At 41.7% G+C, this 21,054-nt stretch overlaps 1 protein-coding gene across 1 annotated transcript in view; it reads right to left on the minus strand.

Moving 5' to 3' along the window:
• The window catches only part of SLC9A2 (solute carrier family 9 member A2), a 94,194-nt gene that overhangs the window by 53,896 nt on the left and 19,244 nt on the right, over positions 1 to 21,054 (minus strand). Inside the window, exon 2 of the mRNA XM_055328233.1 lies at positions 4,506 to 4,969. Within this exon, the coding sequence (XP_055184208.1) occupies positions 4,506 to 4,969 (464 nt within the window). The remainder of the gene's footprint in view (positions 1 to 4,505; positions 4,970 to 21,054) is intronic.

The raw sequence follows: 21,054 nt of genomic DNA on the forward strand, positions 1-21,054 counted from the left end.
GAAAGCTCAATACCTGGCTGCTGCTGCTGTTTCTTTTTCTTTTTTTTTTTTTTAAACTGCTTTCCAACACCCTTCAGCCTGGGAGAGTCACAGCACAGATCCACAAAGCATACCATAATTCATCACTGCCCCTGGTTCCCTCCTTGTGGTTTCTTTCAGGAGGAACCCAGCTCCTAAGCCCAGGGAGACTTTATCTGTCTTCCATGGCCCAGCTGAAGCTGCTGCTCCCCCTCAAGAGCCTTCCTGAACTCCTACAGCCCCTTCAAATCACCTGTTGCCCTCCTGCAACAAAGGTGATCTTCCAAACCAGTCAGGCTTTGGGGACCTGCCATCTTGCATTGTGGGTGCTGCCTCCTGGTTGCCCACCTCATTTCCCTGCAAAATTCAAGAGTCCTCCTGCACAGAACCCGCATCTCCTCCTCCTCCTCTCTTGTATCTCCCCTCCCCACCCCATCAAGCACATTTATGAGGCTTCCAAAGGAGACTCAGGCCTGTGTCCCTAAGGAACAACCTCACAGTCATAGTCTTTTCCTGGCAACTCAATCCATCAAGTCTGTCAAAGGGGCAGGGTGGTTTTAATATCTCTTTAGGTTTTGCAGAAAACAAATCTATCAAAGGCACAGGCTGGTTTTAAATATCTCCTTAGGTTTTGCTGAGTCATAGGCACTGAAGTTTCAGTACATGGGCCAGAAGCTCTAGTTCGATCATTCTACTGCCTCAGATGCCAGGGCAATGTTACGGGGCAATGTCTTAGGTAGAGACGTTGCCTTGACAACCAGAAAGCTTTCCATACCCTCCAACCTGCCTTACAATGAACCTGATACCCAGTGATCAGCACAAGATAAAATTCTTTTAGTTACCACTGGCCATAATCCATAGCTAGTTCATTCTAGTTAAATGCTTTCATCGTAACACAAGGGAATCTATGTAGAAAAGTACTGTTGGGGTTATAAATTACATCTGCATATGCATATATACTAGGTATGTTGGCTACAATTATGTCTCTAGTTGCTCTGTGCAAAATTGACCTCAACTTGACAACTGTGTTTTTCAAAGACCCAGATACCAGCACTGACTTTATTTTATAGTGGGCTAATTCGACAGTTGAGTACTTTCAAATCATTCTACTCATTATTGTGATTTCTTAAATACTTATATAAGCACCCAGCTAGCTCAGTTGGTAGAGTAGGAGACTCCTAAAATACATACATATATATATATATATGTATATATATGAATTAGAAACTATCTATTTTGATCTTTGATTTAAAAGGTGTGAGACAGTGAAATAATGTAACACACAAAGATGCAAACAATACCAAGTTCTTTATGAGAATAGCTCTGTTCCAGAAAAATAGCTTTTGGGTCACTTTTTTTTTTTAATATGAAATACAAGAAACAATCATTTTTGCATAGGAATTTTAAATATATTCTACTATTTGCAAGAGGAAAAATGAGTAGCAAGTGGTTACTGTTTATCTTCCAGCTTCCTGAAGTTAAATACCAGTGCACAGCTCATAATGCCTGGGCGATGAAGCCCGTCTGCTGCCCGGTTCCAAAGAGCCAGTTCTCCCTAACCATGCCTCGTTGTGGCAGATTGAGGAAATTCTTTAAGTCTTCTTGGAAAATGCGTTAGATTATTCAATGGTTGCATTATTAAAATGTTCTAGAAATGATGTTGGAAATGACCACGCGAGCTTAAGTCACTTGATTCTGCATGACTGTGGGATGGCAGGGCTGATCTGACAACTAAGACCCTGAGCGATCTTGGCCTAATAAGGAAAATTTTGAAAAGTTTTCCTAAAATATTTATGGTAAAGGAAAGCACAGAAATTCTATTTAAAAATCTGACCTTTGCTCCTTCAGCTGTCATTTCTCCAGCTGATTCCAATCTACATAGCCGTGGACAATGGCACGGCTGGACTGCAATTTATACAGCATTCATTTCTCTTCGCACCAAAACATTTTTACGGTAGGTTTCTTCCCTTAACGCTGCTCCCTCAGTATTGTATCTACCAAGATTTGGGGACAGAATGAATTGCATTGACCTTTAATTTTACTCCTCCTCCAGACTAGATTTTTAACATGAATTCTTCCTGTTTAATCTTTACCCTTCTCATTGCAACTCCTAGTGACTCATCATCTTCACCGTATGCAGCAGGGTCCATACTTTTCATGCCTTTCCCTACCCCGTGAGTTCCTTAAACCTCTCCTAGAGATAAGACGAGAAGTCAAAGAATCCATAAAACATGGATTCTACCTCTGTACTCCAAGGGTACCTGACTAGGAGGCAAAATGATCTTTTTTTTTTTTTTTAACAATGTGGTTCTAATCATTCCTAACACCTGATCCGTTCAGTCCACTATTCAGGCATTTCAGTGGCTATGATACCAGGAAGCTTCTTCTTCACCTTTAGGAGGGCAAAACCCTCAGGCATGCCTGCTAGCTTGTAGGTGTGGGTCCACGGGGCTCCGAGCCCTGGGTATATAACGTGAGGAAGGTCCATACACGGGAAATCCTTACAGTCATTCTGACTTACAGGCGTTGGCCTGTAACAAGGGCTTCTACATCTAAAGAGCAGCCACGCCCTTTCTCTGTCCTTGCCCTCTTTCCTCTATTGAACAGCGCCCTCAATCTGGCCCGCTGCCTTCTCTGGGTCAGGGACTCCCTCTCTGTCCATAAAACCACATTGGATGGCTTGGGGCCTCTTGACAGGAGGCAACAGATGTACCTCTGGAAAACCTGGGGCCTTTGCACACTTTCAATGGTGGTTTAGTCAGATTGTTTCCTCAGGTCTGATTCCTGACAAACTCAAAGAATGGACACTGAGGTTTCTGAATGAGAATTTTTTTTTTTTAAGAGAAGGGAAAGCAGGGTAAAGGCATGGCATATCACACTGAAACTGAGCTGGCCTTGCTAGACTGCCCTAGAATGAGTGCAGCAGGGCTGTTACTATTTCTTTATAAAGTTTCCTATACAAGAAAGAGATCCAAGAAATCCTTATTAAAAATGTCCCCATCTAAAAAAAAAAATGTCCACAATCTACCTCAACAAGGGTAACATGTATCTATCAAACCTAAATCACCATGAAAACCTTGATGCCTCTGGAAATTAGAATTACAAAATGTCTTCATCATCATGGTAGTCTCTCAGTTATAATTTAAAATTGCTAAGTCTAGGACAAATCACTGTTAATGAATAATGGAATAAATGGAGTGTATTTTGTTACTTGAATGAGGTACCTTAGCTGCCTTAAAATAGCTATCTTAGCAGCTATTCTAAAAAAAACGGGATTTCCTTATCAATTACTTTCTACCCAATAACGTCCACAGGGAGCTAATGGACATCCTTCAAAATGACATTTTATGCAGTTTGGGGGTCTGCATACAAGCTCATGGAGGGTGATGTTGGTATCTATGCAGACTTTTAAATGGATCAGGAATAATATTTTAATGAAAGGAACTAATGGAGGGGGTACTATAAACTAGTTACCTAAAATCTTTTAATATTTTTCTCTGCCTCAAGTGTCTTACCTACCAAATGAGAAAAATAATTACTATATAGTTGTAAAGACCCGAGCACAATGTAGGCATTCACAAGAGGTTCACAGTGATGCGGACAATTATGCATCATCACTGCAGAATAGGGGCCAGCATAAAACTGCATCACTGGTGCTCCCTAACTGGTTTACTGATACAGGGTCACCTGTGTGTCTTTCACTGATGGAGGAACAACCTGTAGGCCTCATGGGTGGTGGAGAGAGGCTTCCTTACCACTTCTCCAAATTTTGCCGGAACTCAGGAAGGGCAGAGGTAAATTCTGTTAACATTAAGATCACAACAGCCTCTGACTCTAATTATGTGTTAATTAGTGAGAATTAAAAATAAATTTGTATTCTCTGAATAAATACCCAGTTATGGGGAAAATGGTGAGGACCAGAAATCAGCTGGCTGAGTAGTAACAGAAAGTGAGAGTGTAATGGAAAACTGGCCTAAAATAACAAAATAATAAATAAACCATCCCCAGACACAGAATGGCACTCGGTAGGTATCGTCGTTTCATTTCTATTACACATAGTAGACTGCCAGCATCATGTCTCACAATGAATTCTGGGACCTGAAGTCCTTCGAGTCTGATCAAAGCCCATCACTTTTGAAAATGCCAAGTGAGAAATCTTCAGAGGTAGAAAGGCCACGATCACTTTGATGCCCCCCTGGCACCAGCAGGACCTTGCAAGCAGAGACCAGCTACATAGATTGCGCGACCCAGTGCAAAACAAAAATGAGGGGCCCAATGTGTAATAATGAATTTAAAAAGTCAATAGTCAATAAAGAGAATGTTACACAACATTTCAAGGCAGCAATACCAGAGCATTAAGCTGAGTGAGGGGCCGTCCCAGTGCAGAGCTGTGTGAGGGTCTCCCTCAGCTGTCATTATCAGAAAGCTGATGCAGACCGGTGGCGCCCAGTGGTGTTGGAGGGACACAGCGTGAACATGCTACTCACCACTGTCACTGCATCATTCAGCAGAGACTCTCCAAAGACCAGGATGTAGAGCTGCTCATTGACATGAATGTTCTCAAAGACGGCGAGCACGGCCACGGGGTCCACGGCTGAGATCAAGCTGCCGAAGAGCAGATTCTGGAGCAGGGTGATGTCACTCAGGCCAAAGGCTTCAATCTGGCAGATACCATACAAAGACACCCCAATGCCAATGGAATTCCAAAGGGTCCCTACCACAGCATACCAGAATATGGTGCCAATGTTCTCAAAGAATGGGCGTGTGGGCATGAAATAGCCCGCGTCAAGCACAATGGGTGGGAGGAGATACAAGAAAAACACATCAGTCTTCATCGCAGGGGGGGACTTTTCATCGACCCCAAAAATAATCCCTCCTAGCAGCAGGCCAACCATTATAAGAAGGCAGCTCTCCGGCACTATCGTGGGCAACTTGTGATACAGATGGAAGCCTGTAAAGGAAAAAAGATAAAGAAAAAACATTTGGGTTGTGCAAGACGTAGGGTGAAGGTAAATTGGTTCTCTTTGCCAGAACTGATAGATTCTATCTCAAAACCTCCCAGGTGAGCATAATCGGTCGGCTACAGACTGGCTTTGCAGAGTATGATGCAAAAGTCAGATGATCTCCTTAAGACTATTCATGATGTATGGGGTAGGCATAAGTGCAACTTTACATCAGAAGTTGAATGACAGGGATCCCTGGGTGGCGCAGCGGTTTGGCGCCTGCCTTTAGCCCAGGGCGCGATCCTGGAGACCCAGGATCGAATCCCACATCGGGCTCCCGGTGCATGGAGCCTGCTTCTCCCTCTGCCTGTGTCTCTGCCTCTCTCTCTCTCTCTCTCTCTCTCTCTCTCTCTCCCTCTCTCTGTGACTATCATAAATAAATAAAAATTTAAAAAAATTTAAAAAAAGAAGTTGAATGACAGAGGTTCATAGTACTTCCACAGCACGGCTGTCGTCTAAATTCCAGTGAAGTGTTCTTAAATACAACCATGTGATTTTATATTTGAAGCAGTTTTGTGATTTCTAACACATTTTCAAAGGTGATATCTCATTTCATCCTCACAAAAACTTTAAGAGGAGGCAAGGCAGTTATTTTCACCTTTTCAGATATATTTATTTAACTGGAAACTGAGGCTCAAAGAGATACAGGGTCTTGTCAAGGTGGCCGGATCACACACCAGCTTTCAGGTTACCACTGCCCCCTCTGGTACTGAGAAGAGTTTGCAACGTATTTAATATTTTTAATTTCAGGGGCACCTGGGTGGCTCAGTGGTTGAGCGTCTGCCTTTGGCTCAGATCATGATCCCAGGGTCCTGGGATCAAGTCCCGCAGCATCAGGCTCTCTGCTAGGAGCCTGCTTCTCCCTCTGCCTGTGTCTCTGCCTCTCTCTGTGTGTCTCATGAATAAATAAATGAAAATCTTTAAAAAATATTCTTTTTTTAAATTTCAGGGCCGCCTAGGTGGCTCCAGGGGTTAAGCTTCCAACTCTTGATTTTGGCTCAGATCATGATCTCAGGGTCATGAGATTGAGTCCTGCATCAGGCTCCTTGCTCAATGGGGAATCTGCTTGGAATTCTCTCTCTGCTCCTCCGTCTGCCCCCTCATTGCATGTGCTTGCGTGTACATGCATGCTCATGCATGCATGCTCTCTCTCTCTCAAATAAATAGTCTTTTTTAAATGTTTAAAAATTTCAGACTACTTCACTTGGAACGCTAAGTATGTTTAATTTTTCAGAGGTCTGCTCCTTCAGGGACAACCCAATCAATGCTTTGAAGACACTTCAGCCAATTATGACTTGAGAGATGTAAACCACCATGACCTCCAGGCTCAGAGCTTCTAGTCAAGACCATGGAACAGATGTGTTTACGACCCGCTGTGAGGAGACCCCACACTAGTGCTAGGGGAGGAGGGAGGGAGGAAATCAGCTAGGACATCACGGAGGAGGCAGCCTCTGGCGGGGCTTCCTGGAAGGACAGACAGACATTAAATACACAGAGAAGGCACAAAGGGCCTCCCAGGAAGTGAGCAATTGGAGGAAACTATCCATCTCCTAATTCATGGGGGAGCCCAGTGTGGCTGTGATGCAACGATTGTGTCGGGGGGAGGCGGGCAGCGGGGGGAGATGGCACACGGGCTGACAGGGAAGCAGGTTCACACACGAAGGCCCCCTGATAAGGCTTCGGGGGGACCATCCATACCGACACAGCAGCCCATCCTGAGGACACCTCGCACGCTTTAGGATGAAAGCAGCATGTGGAAGTTATCTGACCTACAGGAACGTGATGTTAAAACGTCAGAATGTGTCTTTAGAAACTCAGGATCACAGGGAGTTTACTAAGTAAACCCTTTAGAGCCGACCAACCGCACTAAAGACATGGCATGGAACAGCCTGTGAAAAAGAGCATAAAAGGAATTGTCATGATCTCAAGAGCTCTGAAGGATTTCTAAATAATAAAGTGAACAGTTTGGGGTTTCAAATCACCCAACCAGCACCGATGGTTTTCTTATCCAGGTCACAGGAGGCCCCAGTCATTGCTGGGGGATGAATGTACTCAGCTGGTTGGGCCGCTCTGCCCCTGTGACCTCTGCCCGGCTGACCTCTGTGCCGAACAGAGACTCTAAGGGGGTCCCCTGATGACCCCACCTTTGTAACCCCTCCTCACACTGAGTCCAGCTTCTACATGCAACGTTCCCTGTGTGATAAGGATGTGCCTGCCCTGAACAGCCCCCTGGAGTCTAAGGGAAATGAGCTCCTTTCTGGAATGCAGGACACGAAGGCCCAACCCAAAGGTGCCGTGTGCCCGGGCCTTAATGGGTGCTACGTGGCCTCCGATCCAGTCGCCCACACTCTGTGCTGCCGAGGAGAGGTGACACCCAGGCCCGGGTCCGGGTTGCTCACCTACAAAATGGGGACAAACGCGCCTGCCACGACAAGGATTGAACAATAAGGAGTCACCACTGTGCCTGTGATGTCACAAAGGCCCCCCCAGTTTTGGTTTCCTCCCCCTGTCCAACATGAAGATGCAAGAGGAAACAGTTCTAGAAAAATGCACAAAAGCAAGGAATAGGATCGTCCGCAGATGGACTGGAGAGCGAGCAGCGCCTCTTGCGCCCTGGCGGCTCCCCACTCGTGTGCCGGCCTCTGGCTCTCCTCTTCCTCCACCCGGCCCGGGTCCCAGGGCTCTCTCCCACATGGGTGCCACCTCCTGGCACTGTGCTGAAAGGAGGCCCTCATTCCTAAGGAGGGAGCGTGGGGAACACGGCCGATGGAAGAGAGGAGGAAACAGAGGCTGCGTGTGTGCATCTTGCAGGATCAGGCCTGCCACGCTCCAGCGCTGCGATGGATCCTGACCAGGACCCGCGAGGGCGGACCCCAGGGCCAGGCAGCGGCAGACGTGCAGGATGCTCAGACAGAAGGGCCACCGGGACAGGAGACCGGGGGAGCAGGAGGGGACATCTGGCTGCAGCAAATATCAGGAAAGAGCAGCGACAAACCAACAACTGTTGTTTAAAAGACCCTATGTTTACATTTCAAAAACACTGTTCTCCTTTCCTTCATGAATGCTAGGTCACCCTTGCCTGAAACTGGTAGTCACTGAATCTGCCCAGCCCTTCCAGGAGCAAGAAAGATTTAAATGAAGGTGGTCACCAGAGACCTTAGCTCCGTGCTTTTTGGTGAACGTAAAAGCAGAGACGCTGAATCTTCGAACACTCTCTGCGACCATGGAAGGTTTTGTGTGTGTGTATGGCTTATAAATGTCAGGAGTCCAACGTACCAGCAAAATAATTAACCAAAAGTCTTCTTCAAATTCATTGTTCACAGAATAAAACAAGTAAATCCATTATTTGCAAATGTGCGTTCATTTACAGCTCTCCCACTCCCAACTACTCAGAGGGTAAGTCAACTTGAATCGAATTTGCTCTTCAGAGTCCTTTTTTTAAAAGATTTTATTTATTTATTCATGAGAGACACACACAGAGAGGCAGAGACACAGGCAAAGGGAGAAGTAGGCTCCCTGCAGGGAGCCTGATGTGGGCCTTTATCCCAGGACCCCGAGATCATGACCAGAGCCTAAGGTAGATGCTCAACCACTGAGTCACTCAGGCACCTCTGGCTCTCCAGAGTCATTATCTCAACAAATGTTATGGAGAAATAGACCACTTACAAGGGGGAGGCAGGGGGGGGAATGAAGTTTTTGATGGTTTTTACAAGGGTGAACATGAGCTACCACAAGTATAATCTACTGCTCAGTCCAGAGGTCATCTAACTTTTCTCTATAAAAAGCCAGATAGTAAATATTTCCAGCTTGCAGGCCATATTTTACTCTGCAGTTGTAGTACAAAAGGAGCCAGAAATAATACCTAAGTGTATGAATGTGGCTGTGTTCTAATGAATCGTTACTTGGGGACATGGAAACTAGAATTTCCTACTAGTTTTCATGTCACAGAATAGCATTCTTCTTTTGATTTTGTTTAACAGTTTAAAAATCTAATAGGCCATACAAAACCAGGGTGGGGGCCATGCTTAGCTCCTAGGCTGTGGTTTTCCTCCCCCTGTTTTAGTTTGTTCTTTGTACTTTTTGCTAACTTCTACTTTGTAGTATCTGGAATATTGTACTCATGTCATTCGCTTTTATTATTCATACACAAAAGTCCATGAGGATGGGTACTTTAAAATTGTACTTTAATTGCTATAGAAATTCATCAAGTGGGAAGGGGAATAGGATTGGACTCTCGTACAAGACATACAGTTAAGACAATCCGCTCTTAGAATGAAGCTATTTTCATTTCTTTTGCACACTAGCGTTGAAACGAATTGAGCTTAAAAGCTAAAGATCTATGGATAGCTAAGTACAAAGCCATTGATTCACTCTGTTTTCTCATCATACTTGAAAGAATCTATTGGTCAAATGCTGAGAAGAGAGGACAGGAAGCTTCAAGATAGCAGGATAAACAAAAGAGCAACAATGTAAAAATCTGAATCCCTGAGAACCACCACCGTCAACAACAATAACAAAAAAGAAGCTATACAAAATAAGTCTCAAAAATGATATACACTTCTAATTACCAAGAGACACAGCCAGAAGAGAAAGGGGGAACCTAGCAGAGGTGAGCAGGGACAAAGCCCTCAGGAGAGGAAGCACATCCTCCAGGTGCAAACACAAATTATCCAATTAATGTTCCATATTTTATGAGAGCCTACAGAATAAATAATGACATTTATTCGATCTACAAATATTTTCCAAGCTCAGGTTGAGTTGGGGACAAGTACCCTTGGAAACAAAGTCAGCAGAAGCAGTGTGATTCAGAACTAGCTTCCCGGGCTGCTTCTTCTTGAAGCAACCCTGGGAAACACTGGATTTATTAACAAAGAATATTCTGAAATAAGTCATGCCTCTTTGGCTGGCGGGGGGGGGGGAGTTTGGGGAGGAGGAGGTAAATATTTACAGGGTACATTGAACTTGTTTTTAAGTATTAAGAGAAATAAACAAGTACACTCAATGGTAAAAATGCTGGGTTCATCTATTCCCCTGTATATAGCAACCAAATACACATTTTTATTTTTTTTTCAAATACACATTTTTAAAAAACAGAATTGCAATAAGCAATAGATAAGGAGAAACAGGAAATAGTGAGAAACATCATTTTGATCTGCTACAGCAACAAGCTGCCATCATTGCATAATACTAAGTAGACAAAGACTGAGTGACCGAATTCAATCCTAAAAATAAATGCAAAGTCGCCTGGGTGGCTCAGTCAGGTAAGCATCTGCCTTCAGCTTAGGTCCTCATCCTGGAGTATCAGGATTGAGCCCCACATCAGGCTCCCTGCTCAGGAGGGAGCCTGCTTCTCCCTCTGTCCCTCCCTTGCTGATGCACACACTCTCTCTCTCACTCTCTCTCTCACTCTCAAATAAATAAATAAAATATTTTAAAAATAAATAAATAAAAATAAACAGAATCAAACTGAGTAAATAAACAATAAAAATATGGAAATAAATAAATACATAAAGACAAAAAGAATTAACTGATTCATGTTAGTAACCCAGTAACACATTCTTACAACATTTAGTCATATGCTAGAGCTAAAAGATACATTTAATTTCTCCCCACTAAAAATAGTGCAACTATGAATACGATGCCAAACCTTGTCTTACTGTACTTTGCCTTCTTGTGTTGTGCAGATACTGCATTCTTTATAAATTGAAGGTTTGTGGCAGTTCTGTGTCCTTGAGCAAGTCAATTGGCACCATTTCTCCAACAGCATTTGCTCACTTCATGTCTCTGTAGCACATTTTGCTAATTCCTCCGATATTTCAAACTTTTCAGAAATATTATTTCTCCAACAGCATTTACTCACTTCATGTCTCTATAGCACATTTTGCTAATTTTCCTGATATTTAAAACTTTTATAATATTATTATATTTGTTATGGTGATCTATGATCAGTGATTGTCACTTGCTCGAAGCTCAGATGATGGTGAACATTTTTTAGCAATAAGATACTTTTTAATTATAAAAAAAAAAAAAGGTAGGGGGAGACGCCTGGGTGGCTCAGCAGTTGGGTGTCTGCCTTCGGCTTCAGGGCATGATCCTGGAGTTCAGGGATCAAGTCCCACATCGGGCTCCCTGCATGGAGCCTGTTTCTCCCTCTGCCTATGTCTCTGCCTCTCTGTGTGTCTCTCTTAAGTAAATAATAATAATAAAAAGATATTTTTAAATTAAAGTATATTATTATTTTATATATAATGCTACTGAACATTTAGTAGTAGACTACAACATGGTATAAATATAACTTTTATATGCACCAGGACACCAAAAAATTCATCTGACCTGCTTTATTGAAATAGTTGCTTTATTGTAGTGGTCTGCAATATCTGCAATATCTCTGTAGGGGTTTTAAAAATGGTCCCCTTATGAGGTTGCAAAGAACTTATCATAATAAAATAATTGGGAAAAAGATGAAAATATAACAGAAACATTAAAAATCTGTTGGAATTATTCCAAAGCAGAACTTAGATGACATTTAATTTTTCCAAATGACATGACTACTTGCAAAGAAAAGAAAAACAAAATGAATACAGTCTGTCCGTGAAGAATTCTGAAAAGGAACAAAGACTTATACCCTTCATCAGACTGTTGAATCCCTTCTCTGCACAAGGATCTGAGGGAGCCAGTATTGGATCCCAGGTGGGCTATATCGTCCATAAACTTGTATTTGGCACAGAAGATAAGATAGGAACACAAGTAATTATCATACATGATAGGAAGGAAGAGATGTAGTAAGTACCAGAGGAGTAGGGAAGGGAAGGCAATTACAGATGAGGAGATTCAGGGAGGTGGCACTGAGATAACTGGCCGTGAATATTTAGGTTTCAGGGGGAGTGAGGCACAAGGAAGGCACGAGGAAAGCCTAGGCACCATGAGGAAGGCGTGGCACAACGACCTGGCTACAAAGTGTGTACAGCAAGGAAGAGATGAACCAATCAAACAGGGAGTGGCCACACCATAGAAGGCCTGGAGGGCTAATCTCTGAAGATCTGCCTCTGTTCTTTGGGCAAGGGGGAACTAATGAAGGTGTCTCTGAACCATCCTTGTCTTCCATACATGGAGTGAAGGGGGACAAGCCCACCCCCACCCCAAGAGACTAGAGACTGGAATTTGGAAATGAGGTGATGAAAGCTGCCAAATGAAAGTTTTACACCAGATGGATTTGATTAGCCATCAGTGAAAATAAATAAGATGTTGATGCAAATATGTGACTAAAAAGGCTAAGAAGAGCCCAAACTCCAAAGGGATCTATCTGTAATAATCTTAGAAAGGGAAGTCTGAGAGGAGGCTCAGCACAATTACATAGTAATGAAAAATAACACTTATATTTTAACAGGGAACTGCTATATTGCAAAATGATATATGATAGGGAAAATTCAGAAGCAATACAAATGATCAGTGTCATCCAATCAAATTTCTCATTCATTATACATTATGCTGGGACTCTACTATATGCCAGGTATCATATCAGGCATTAGGAATGCAGCAGTGAGGGGGCCCTAGGTGGCTCAGTCGGTTAAGCATCTGCCTTCCATGCAGGTCCTGGTATTGAGCCCTGCATCAGGCTCCCTGCTCAGCGGGGAGTCTGCTTCTCCCTCTCCCTCTGCCTGCTGCTGCCCCTGCTTGTGTTCTCTCTGTCAAAGAAATCATTAAAAAAAAAATTCTTAAAAAAAAGGAATACAGCAGTGAATGAAAGAAAGCCCCTGCCCTGGAAGGCTGCAGTTTAAGGGGGGGGGGCAACAAGAAATGAATAAATCAACCAATAAATTCATAGTGACAAGTAGTGATGAGCCCTACAAAGAAAGACAGAGAAGGGTGAAGGCACCCAAAATGCCAGGACAAGGTGGTACTTGCTATCAGCCCGATCAAAGAAAGCCTCTCTGATGTGTAACATCTGAACAAAACCCTGTACAAATGGAGTATGTGAAACATGGTGAAAGAACAAGGGCCCTGAATTGGGAGCACCCTGACCAAGGAAGCCAGTGTGGCTGGAACATGCAAAGTAGAGACCACATGGTAAGAAATGAAATGGAAAGGCAGCAAAATAGTAAAGCACATGCAGCATGTGGTCATAGGAAAGACTTTAGATTTTTTTTTTTTTTTAGTACAGTGGTAGCTACTGGAAGCTTCTGAGCAGAGCAACATCATGATCAGATTCATAATTCTATAGTCATTCTAGTTGCTATTGAAGAATGAAAGCAGGAATACTAGTCTATCAGTAACCCAGGAAGGAGATGATGGTTCTCATTAAAGTGGTGGTGTATATGAGAGGAGGTCAGATATGGAATATATTTTGACAGTTTCTCCAACACAATGTGTTGCTGGCCTGGATGAGGGATGTGAGTGTGATCCTGTGGTAAAACAGAATATATATATATATCTTCATCCCAAGCTCTGGGCCTTCATCTCAAGCTCCTAAAAGCTTTATAATTTCCTAAGTGATAGAGATGCTAGGAGCATCTTTCTATTATTTGGCCTTTAATCACAGTTCTTGACACAGAGCTCTTAAATCCCTTGGAATTTCCTGGGTCATAGAAGTGTCTTTGGTTCTAATGAGGCAACTCTTTGATTTATTGCTGGTCAGTAAGAAGTCCAGGGACTTACATCTGGCATCTGAAATGGGAACAACCTTGTGAGCCTTTAACTAGTGGGCTCTGACACTAACTCCATAGATAACGTCAGAACCGAACTGAATTATAGTACACCCAGTTGGTGTCCTCAGAGAACTGGAGAATTGCTCGGTGTAGAAAAACCCACACATCTGGTGGCCAAAAGTTCTCTATAAGTGTAGGGAGAAAAACCAATGTTTTTTTCTCAGTGAGACAGATGAATCAAAGATGAATCCAAGAGTTTGGGGAAATTCCATATAGACTGAAGAATTTAGCATTAAAGGAAAGAAAGAAGAATCTATAAAACACACAAGGAAATCCCATGCTGCAATAATCTCTCTTATAAATCAGGGATATATTACAATCAGTGACCCAAAAGTAAAGAATATTAGGACAGAACTTAGGTATGCCTGAAGTATTCACCTTTTAAAGATTGGAGGGGGGTACAGGTAAGAAGATTAAAGGAAAAGAAGCAACCTCAGCTTCTAGAAAGATGGAGTATGCATTTTCCTCTATTCCTCATACTAAGTAAAGAAAGATAAAATCCCTAGACATTATATACAAAACAAATGTAAGGAGATTCTGAAAAGTGGACAGAAGAAGGAAAACCAGCTAGGGACCTTGAGATCTGAAGAACAACACAGCTGTGAGTTTCTCGGGTTTTCTTCTTGCCTCTCATATCTCAGACCTGAAGAAGCCATCAGGCTGAAAATGCCAGTGATCACAAACAAAAGTCCCAACAAAAGCCTACTCTGTCTATACTATGGACCAGGAAAGAAACAGCAGGGAAAAACAGAAAACTTTTGGGTAATAGCTTCTCTACTCCTGAACACCAAAAAAAGAAACCGTGGTCCCAGTCTTGGCCAAATATGAGTAGGAAATCTAGATTCTATGACCACTAGACTATAAGGAAAACCTCAACTTCCCTATAGGGGTATTGTTAGAAAAGAAAAAGTAGGGAGGTCACCACTGGGTGGTAACTCCCTTCCATAGTGCCAATAAAGACGATGTGGAGGATCTAGGCTTCCACCACCTGCAACAATGAGGCATCCCACATCCTCTTCACTGATGTGGGTCAAAAGAGGCCAAGTGGAGTCAGGATTTGCACTTACACCCAAGAGAAACAAAGCCACCACTCCACTATAGTGTCAGTGAGATCACCAGAGGAAAGCAATTAGGTTTCCTGACCCCAATCAGCCAAAGAGGTATCAGGAGAGAGCTAGTAAGAATACAGAATTGTCAGCCCTCATATAGTAAAGAGGAGCAGTCCGTTCCCCACAGGTAGTCCATGCAAGCAAAGGGGGAACCTGAAAATCTACTCCCAACTGGCAGTAATGATATGGCACCTCCCTCTCCCACTTAATATCATAAGAAATCATCTAAAACAGAAAGTAAAAATAATATTCAGAGTCTCATAACTAATAGCCCAAATGTTCATGTTCCAATAGAAGATAACTCATTGTACCCGTGATCAAGAAGATAGTCAAACTGAATGAAATAAGAAAATTAATAGATATCACTATCATGATGACTGAGATGTGAGATTTAGCTGACAAAAAATTTGAATGCTGCCATGATAAAAATGTTTCATGATTTCATGAACAATTACAAATATACTTGAAACATGAAAAAAATAGGAAGCCTGACCAAAGAAACAGAAGATAGAAAGAACCTTATGGAAATTTTAGAACTGAAAAATATGATTGAAATAAAAAATTTAATTATGTGGGCTCAAGAGCGGAATGCGGTAGACAGGAAGGAATTCGTCAACCTGAAGATAGAATGATAGAAATGACTCAATCTGAACAATAGAGAGAAAACAGACTTAAAGCCTGAGGGACCTATGGATATACAGCAAAAGATCTAAGATTCCTGTCATCAGAGTCCCAGGGAGGGTAAAGAAACAGGGAAGGGCTACAAAAGTACTCAAAGAAATAAGGACAAAGAACTCCCCAAATCTGGCAGGATACATAAACTTACAGAATCAAGAAGTTGAGTGAGCCCCAAATATCATCAATCCAAAGAAACCTACATCAATTCATCCCACAAACTTTTGAAAATATAAAAAAAGAAAAAAATCATGATAAAGCCAAAGAGAAATGATACCTTCTCTACAGGAGGGAAAATAGAACATCAGATTTCTTGTCAGAAATATGGAGATTATAAGGAAGTAACACATTATTCGTGTGCAGGAGAGAAAAAAAAAAAAAAAGAACTGCCAACCCAGAATTGTATATCCAGTGAAAATATCCTTTAGGAATAAAGGGAAAATCCAAACCTTATCAGCCAAAGGAAAACTAAGAAAATTTGTTGCCAGCAGACCTGCCTTAAAATAATGATTAACAAAAATTCTCAAAAATAAAATATGGAATCTTAGAACATCAGGAAGGAAGAAAAACACAAGGAATAAAAATATGGGCAAATTCTATGCATTTTTCTTCTCCTCTTAAATCTTCTAAATTAAGTTTGACCACGGAAGCCAAAATTGGAACACTGCTTGATGTGGTTCTCAATGTATACAGAGAAAAGGTTTAAGCTGACTATATGACAAGTTGGGGCAAATAAAAAGATGTAACAGGAGGTAAGGTCTACACTTCACTCAAAGTGGTAAGTGACTACACCAGATATATATAGAGAGAGGAACCACTAAAGAGGTTACACAAAGAGGCACTCCCCAAAAACACTATACATAAATAAAAGTGGAGTTCTAAAAAATGTTCAGATAACCCAAAAGAAGGCAGGAAAAGAAAACAGAGAAATGAAAAACAGAAAAAAAATAAAGTCACAGATTTAGAACTCACAGTATAGTGAAATTCTAAAGAATGTTCAAATAACCCACTAGAATTTCACAGTATAGCGAAATTCTAAAGAATGTTCCTAACCCACAGGAAGGCAGGAAAAGAAAACAGAGAAGGAAAAATAAAGTCACAGATTTAAACACACACACACATATATATGTATATATGTAAACATTCCTACATATATATGTGTGTGTGTGTGTGTGTGTGTGTGTGTGTGTGTAAAATGTAAATGGTTCAAATGCATCAATTAAAGACAGCTGTTAGTAGAATAGATGAAAAAGTATCACCCAACTATATGCTGTCTACAAAAAGCTCCCTTCAAATACAGGGATATGAGCTGGGTTGAAAATAAAATAACAGATGAAGTTATATCATTAAACATTAATCAAAAGAAAGTAGGAATAAGCTTTGATGCAAAGAAAATTACCAGAGACAGGAAAGGCCATTACATAATGGTAAAAGGGTCAATTCATCAAGACATGGCAGGCCTAAATGCATATGCACCAAACAACAAAACTACAAATACATGAAACAGAAAGTGATGGAATTAAAAGGAGAAATAGACAAATACATGACTTCAATATCCCACTCTCAATTAATTGATGGAATAACTAGACCATCAATTCTATAGAGGACTCTAACCAACAACAGCAGAATCCACATTTAAGAATCCACAGAACAAAAAAAAAAAAAAAAAGAATCCACAGAACATATATTGAGATAGAACATATCCCGGGCCACAAAAACAAACCTCAGTAAACTTAAAAAGAACTGAAATCATAGAGAATATATTCTCTCATCACAATAGAGTCAATAGAAATCAGTAACACATACAAAAAAAAAAAAAAAAAGGAAAATCACAATGTAGGCACTCAACAACACTCTTCTAAATAACCTAAAGGTCTTCACACACACTAGGATGGCTATAATCAAAAAGACAGGTAATCACAAATATTAATGAGAATGTGGAAAAACAGGAGCCCTCATCCACTGCTGTTAGGATGTAAACTATACAGCCATCTTGGAAAACAGTCTGGAAGTGCCTCAAAAAGTTAAACACAGACTTCTTTGGCCAGGAAATTTCATTCTCAGGTACATATCCCAAGGAAACGAAAACGTGTCCACATAAAAACATGTATAGGAACGTTCATAGCAGCACTGTTCATAATAGCCAAAAGACGAAAACAATCCAAATGCCCATCAACTGATTAATGGATAAACAAAACATGGCAAAAGATGGAATATTATTTGGTCATAAAATGTTACGACCTATTGATACATGATATAACATAGATAAACCTTGAAAACATTGTGCTAAGTGAAAGAAACCAGTCACTACAGACCTTGCTGACATCAAAAGGAGGATATGAACAACTTTACAAACATATCTGACATCTTTGATGAAATTGACTGAGTCCTTCAAAAACACAAACAGCCACAATTTACTCAACATGAAGGGGCTAATATAACAGCCTTGTAACTAGCAAAAAAAAAAAGGCTGGATTTGTAATCTACAACTCCTAAAAAAAACACCAGATCTTTAGGCATAGATGGTTTTACTAGTGAATTCTACAAAATAATACCATTCTATATAATCTCTTCCAAAAGACAGAAGTGGCGGGAACATTTCCTAGTTGATTTTATGAAACTAGTATTACCCTGATATCAAAATCAAACAAAGAGTACAAAAAATAAAGCATCAGACCAATGTCCTTTATGAGCATTATGATATGATAATTTATAATAAGAAATACATATTTGTTCTTCAATGCCTTTCCCGGTGCAGAGCTTTGTTTGATAAGAGGGCAGTCTTGTGGGACTGAGCCCTTAACCTGGGGAATCTAACACTACCTCTTGGTAGATGGTGGCAGAACTGAGTTGTAGGGGAACCTACGTGGTGTCCAAGAATTGCTTGGTGACGCTGGAACTGGGTGCAGGATTGTGGCATAAATGCAAAAATCCTTAGCAAAAAATTCAGCAATATATAAAAAAGACTTACACATTGTGACCAAGTGAGGTTTATTTCAGGGATGCAAATGGGGCTCAGTATTCAGAAACCAACCAATGTAACCCATCAGATCAAGAAAATAAGGAGGAAAAGTTATGCGATTGATGCGGAAAAAGTGTTTAGCAAAAATTCAACATTCGTTCATGATACAGATCCTCTGCAAACTACTAATAGAAGGAACTTTCTGAAATTGATAAAAGATCATCTACAAAATCCTGATTCCAAATGCCAAGTTGTAACTACTGTGCAAAAAAATACATAGATGGCAGAAAGGTGGCCTGCTGACTTTTACAACCCCAAGTTGGTGCTCGAGACATATATGTTGGAGAAATGACTGAACAGTTTGTAAATCATTAGAATGGAAACCATGTATATGATGGAAAAATAATTGCAAAGAAAATCTTCATCCTTTCTAAAAACTGATCAATAAGTTACATGACCATTTATTCTTTTATTGACCCACAAGCATTTCCAAGCACTCACCATTATGAAGTGTACAAGGCACCAGAGACACAGCAAAATAGAGATGGCTCTGTGTCCACGGAGTCTACCATCTACAGGGACAAAGGACGTCAAAGAAGTTGTTACAAATGTCATGCTTGTTATGAAAAGGGAATGCAAGTCACCGTGGAACCACAGCAAAGTCTCGATTTAATCTTGTCTGCCCCACTGGAGAGGGGCTCCTTAAGGAAATGAGGGGGAGGAACTGGCAAGGCCCAGAGACGTGGAAGGGGCTTCCAAGCACAGGGAACAGCAGGTGAAAAGCTCACTAGGGTGGGCACCAAGTGTGGCCCATAAGAGGCGCTGCGAGAAATCCAAGAGAGGGTGAGAGTTACGTGCCCTAGGCCTTGTATTCCATAGTTTGGATTTACCTCAAGGTACTGGGAAGTAGTAATACCCAGTACGGGCAATGATGTGAAGGACAGGTATACTCTCCACGAAGATGTTTATAAAACGTTTTGAGAGGACAGAGAGTGACTCATGGGCCTCTGTGTCTTCAGTCACATTGTGCAGAGGCCGTTAGCAGACTACCTACTGCAGCAGGGTGCACAGATCCACTTGATCGTCTGCTTCACCCCCTAGGACATGTTCTCAGGGTGGTGGCAAGTTCTTCTCAATTCTGCACTCCCACTGCCTACTTCGGAGCAGGTGGACAGAAATGGCAATAGAGAGAAAAGCTCTTTACCTTCCTGTTGGTCTGGCTCTTCTCCTTGAGGGGTTTTAGTCCATGCCTGTGGACAGACACAGCACAAAAATGCACCACATGTGCATGCCGTGGCTGGGGGGGGGGTCAAGCACCTGACAGCAAGGATTGTGGGCCTCGCCTTTTATCACAGTCTCCACTCACATTCTCAGTTCCAATGTTCCTATCATCTTCTCTAATCTGCAGTTTTGCTATTTTATTTATCATGGAATGCCCCAACTGGTTTGTATCTGATTACCCTAAAGGTTTATGCTTTCATCACTGATGGTGATTTCTACCTTCACCTCAATTTCCCTAATGTTGTAAGAGCTCTGTTGTTCCTCCTTAAAAATCTTCACTCCCGGGATCCCTGGGTGGTGCAATGGTTTGGTGCCTGCCTTTGGCCCGCATCGATCCTGGAGACCTGGGATCGAATCCCACGTCGGGCTCCCCGTGCATGGAGTCTGCTTCTCCCTCTGCCTATGTCTCTGCCTCTCTCTCTCTCTCTCTGTGTGTGTGACTATCATAAATAAATTTTTAAAAAATTAAAAAAACACACATTCAAAGTGTTTCTTATAAAAAAAAAAACTTCACTCCCAGAAAACACAGAAGAACAATTACTGTATGATCCCACTTCCATGAAGTATCTAGAGATGTCAGATTCACAGAGAAGAAGAGTAGTATAGAGGTTCCCAGGGGTTGGGAGGATGGAGGATGGAGGAGTTGTTGCTTCATGGGCAGAGTTTCTTTCTGGGAAGATGGAAAAGTTCTGGCGATAGGAGGGGTGATGATTGTACAACACTGAGAACGGACTTACTGCCACTGAATTGTACTCGTTAGGGTGAATATGGTAAATTTTATGTTATGTGTATTTTCCCACGATAGAAAACAAATTTTCACTTTTGTGTCTCACTTTGCTACTCATTCTTATGAAATAATTATGACACAACAAAAGGAAATATTGATATAGCTGCACAAACACTGCTAAGCAAACAGGTATGAAAAGATGTAGCTAAAACTGATTTCTGCTGATAGGCACTGCCACCGGGCACATAACCCAAAATAATCAACTGATCAGCTGACCCACAGTCTCTGAATGGGGCCTTGAAAGGCCACTCTCAGAGTGGTGATGTAAAACGTGTGTCTGGTATTTTCACCGCAGACATCCTTGCCACAAGCATTTTCACTTGCCGACATTTTTGTTGCTAACTAATTGACCATAAGGCAATTCTGCTGTAAAAGACAGAAGAACTGATTGACACTTTGGTTTTTCTCCATTGACAAAGTTCCCATTTTGACATTATCTCACTCTTGGCTAGAGCTCATAATGTTTTATACAGGGATGAGCAGACACGGTGGTCTTAACAAAGTGGACGATAAC

Source organism: Nyctereutes procyonoides, unplaced genomic scaffold (genome assembly GCF_905146905.1).
Source record: "Nyctereutes procyonoides isolate TBG_1078 unplaced genomic scaffold, NYPRO_anot_genome, whole genome shotgun sequence".
NCBI lineage: Eukaryota > Metazoa > Chordata > Mammalia > Carnivora > Canidae > Nyctereutes > Nyctereutes procyonoides.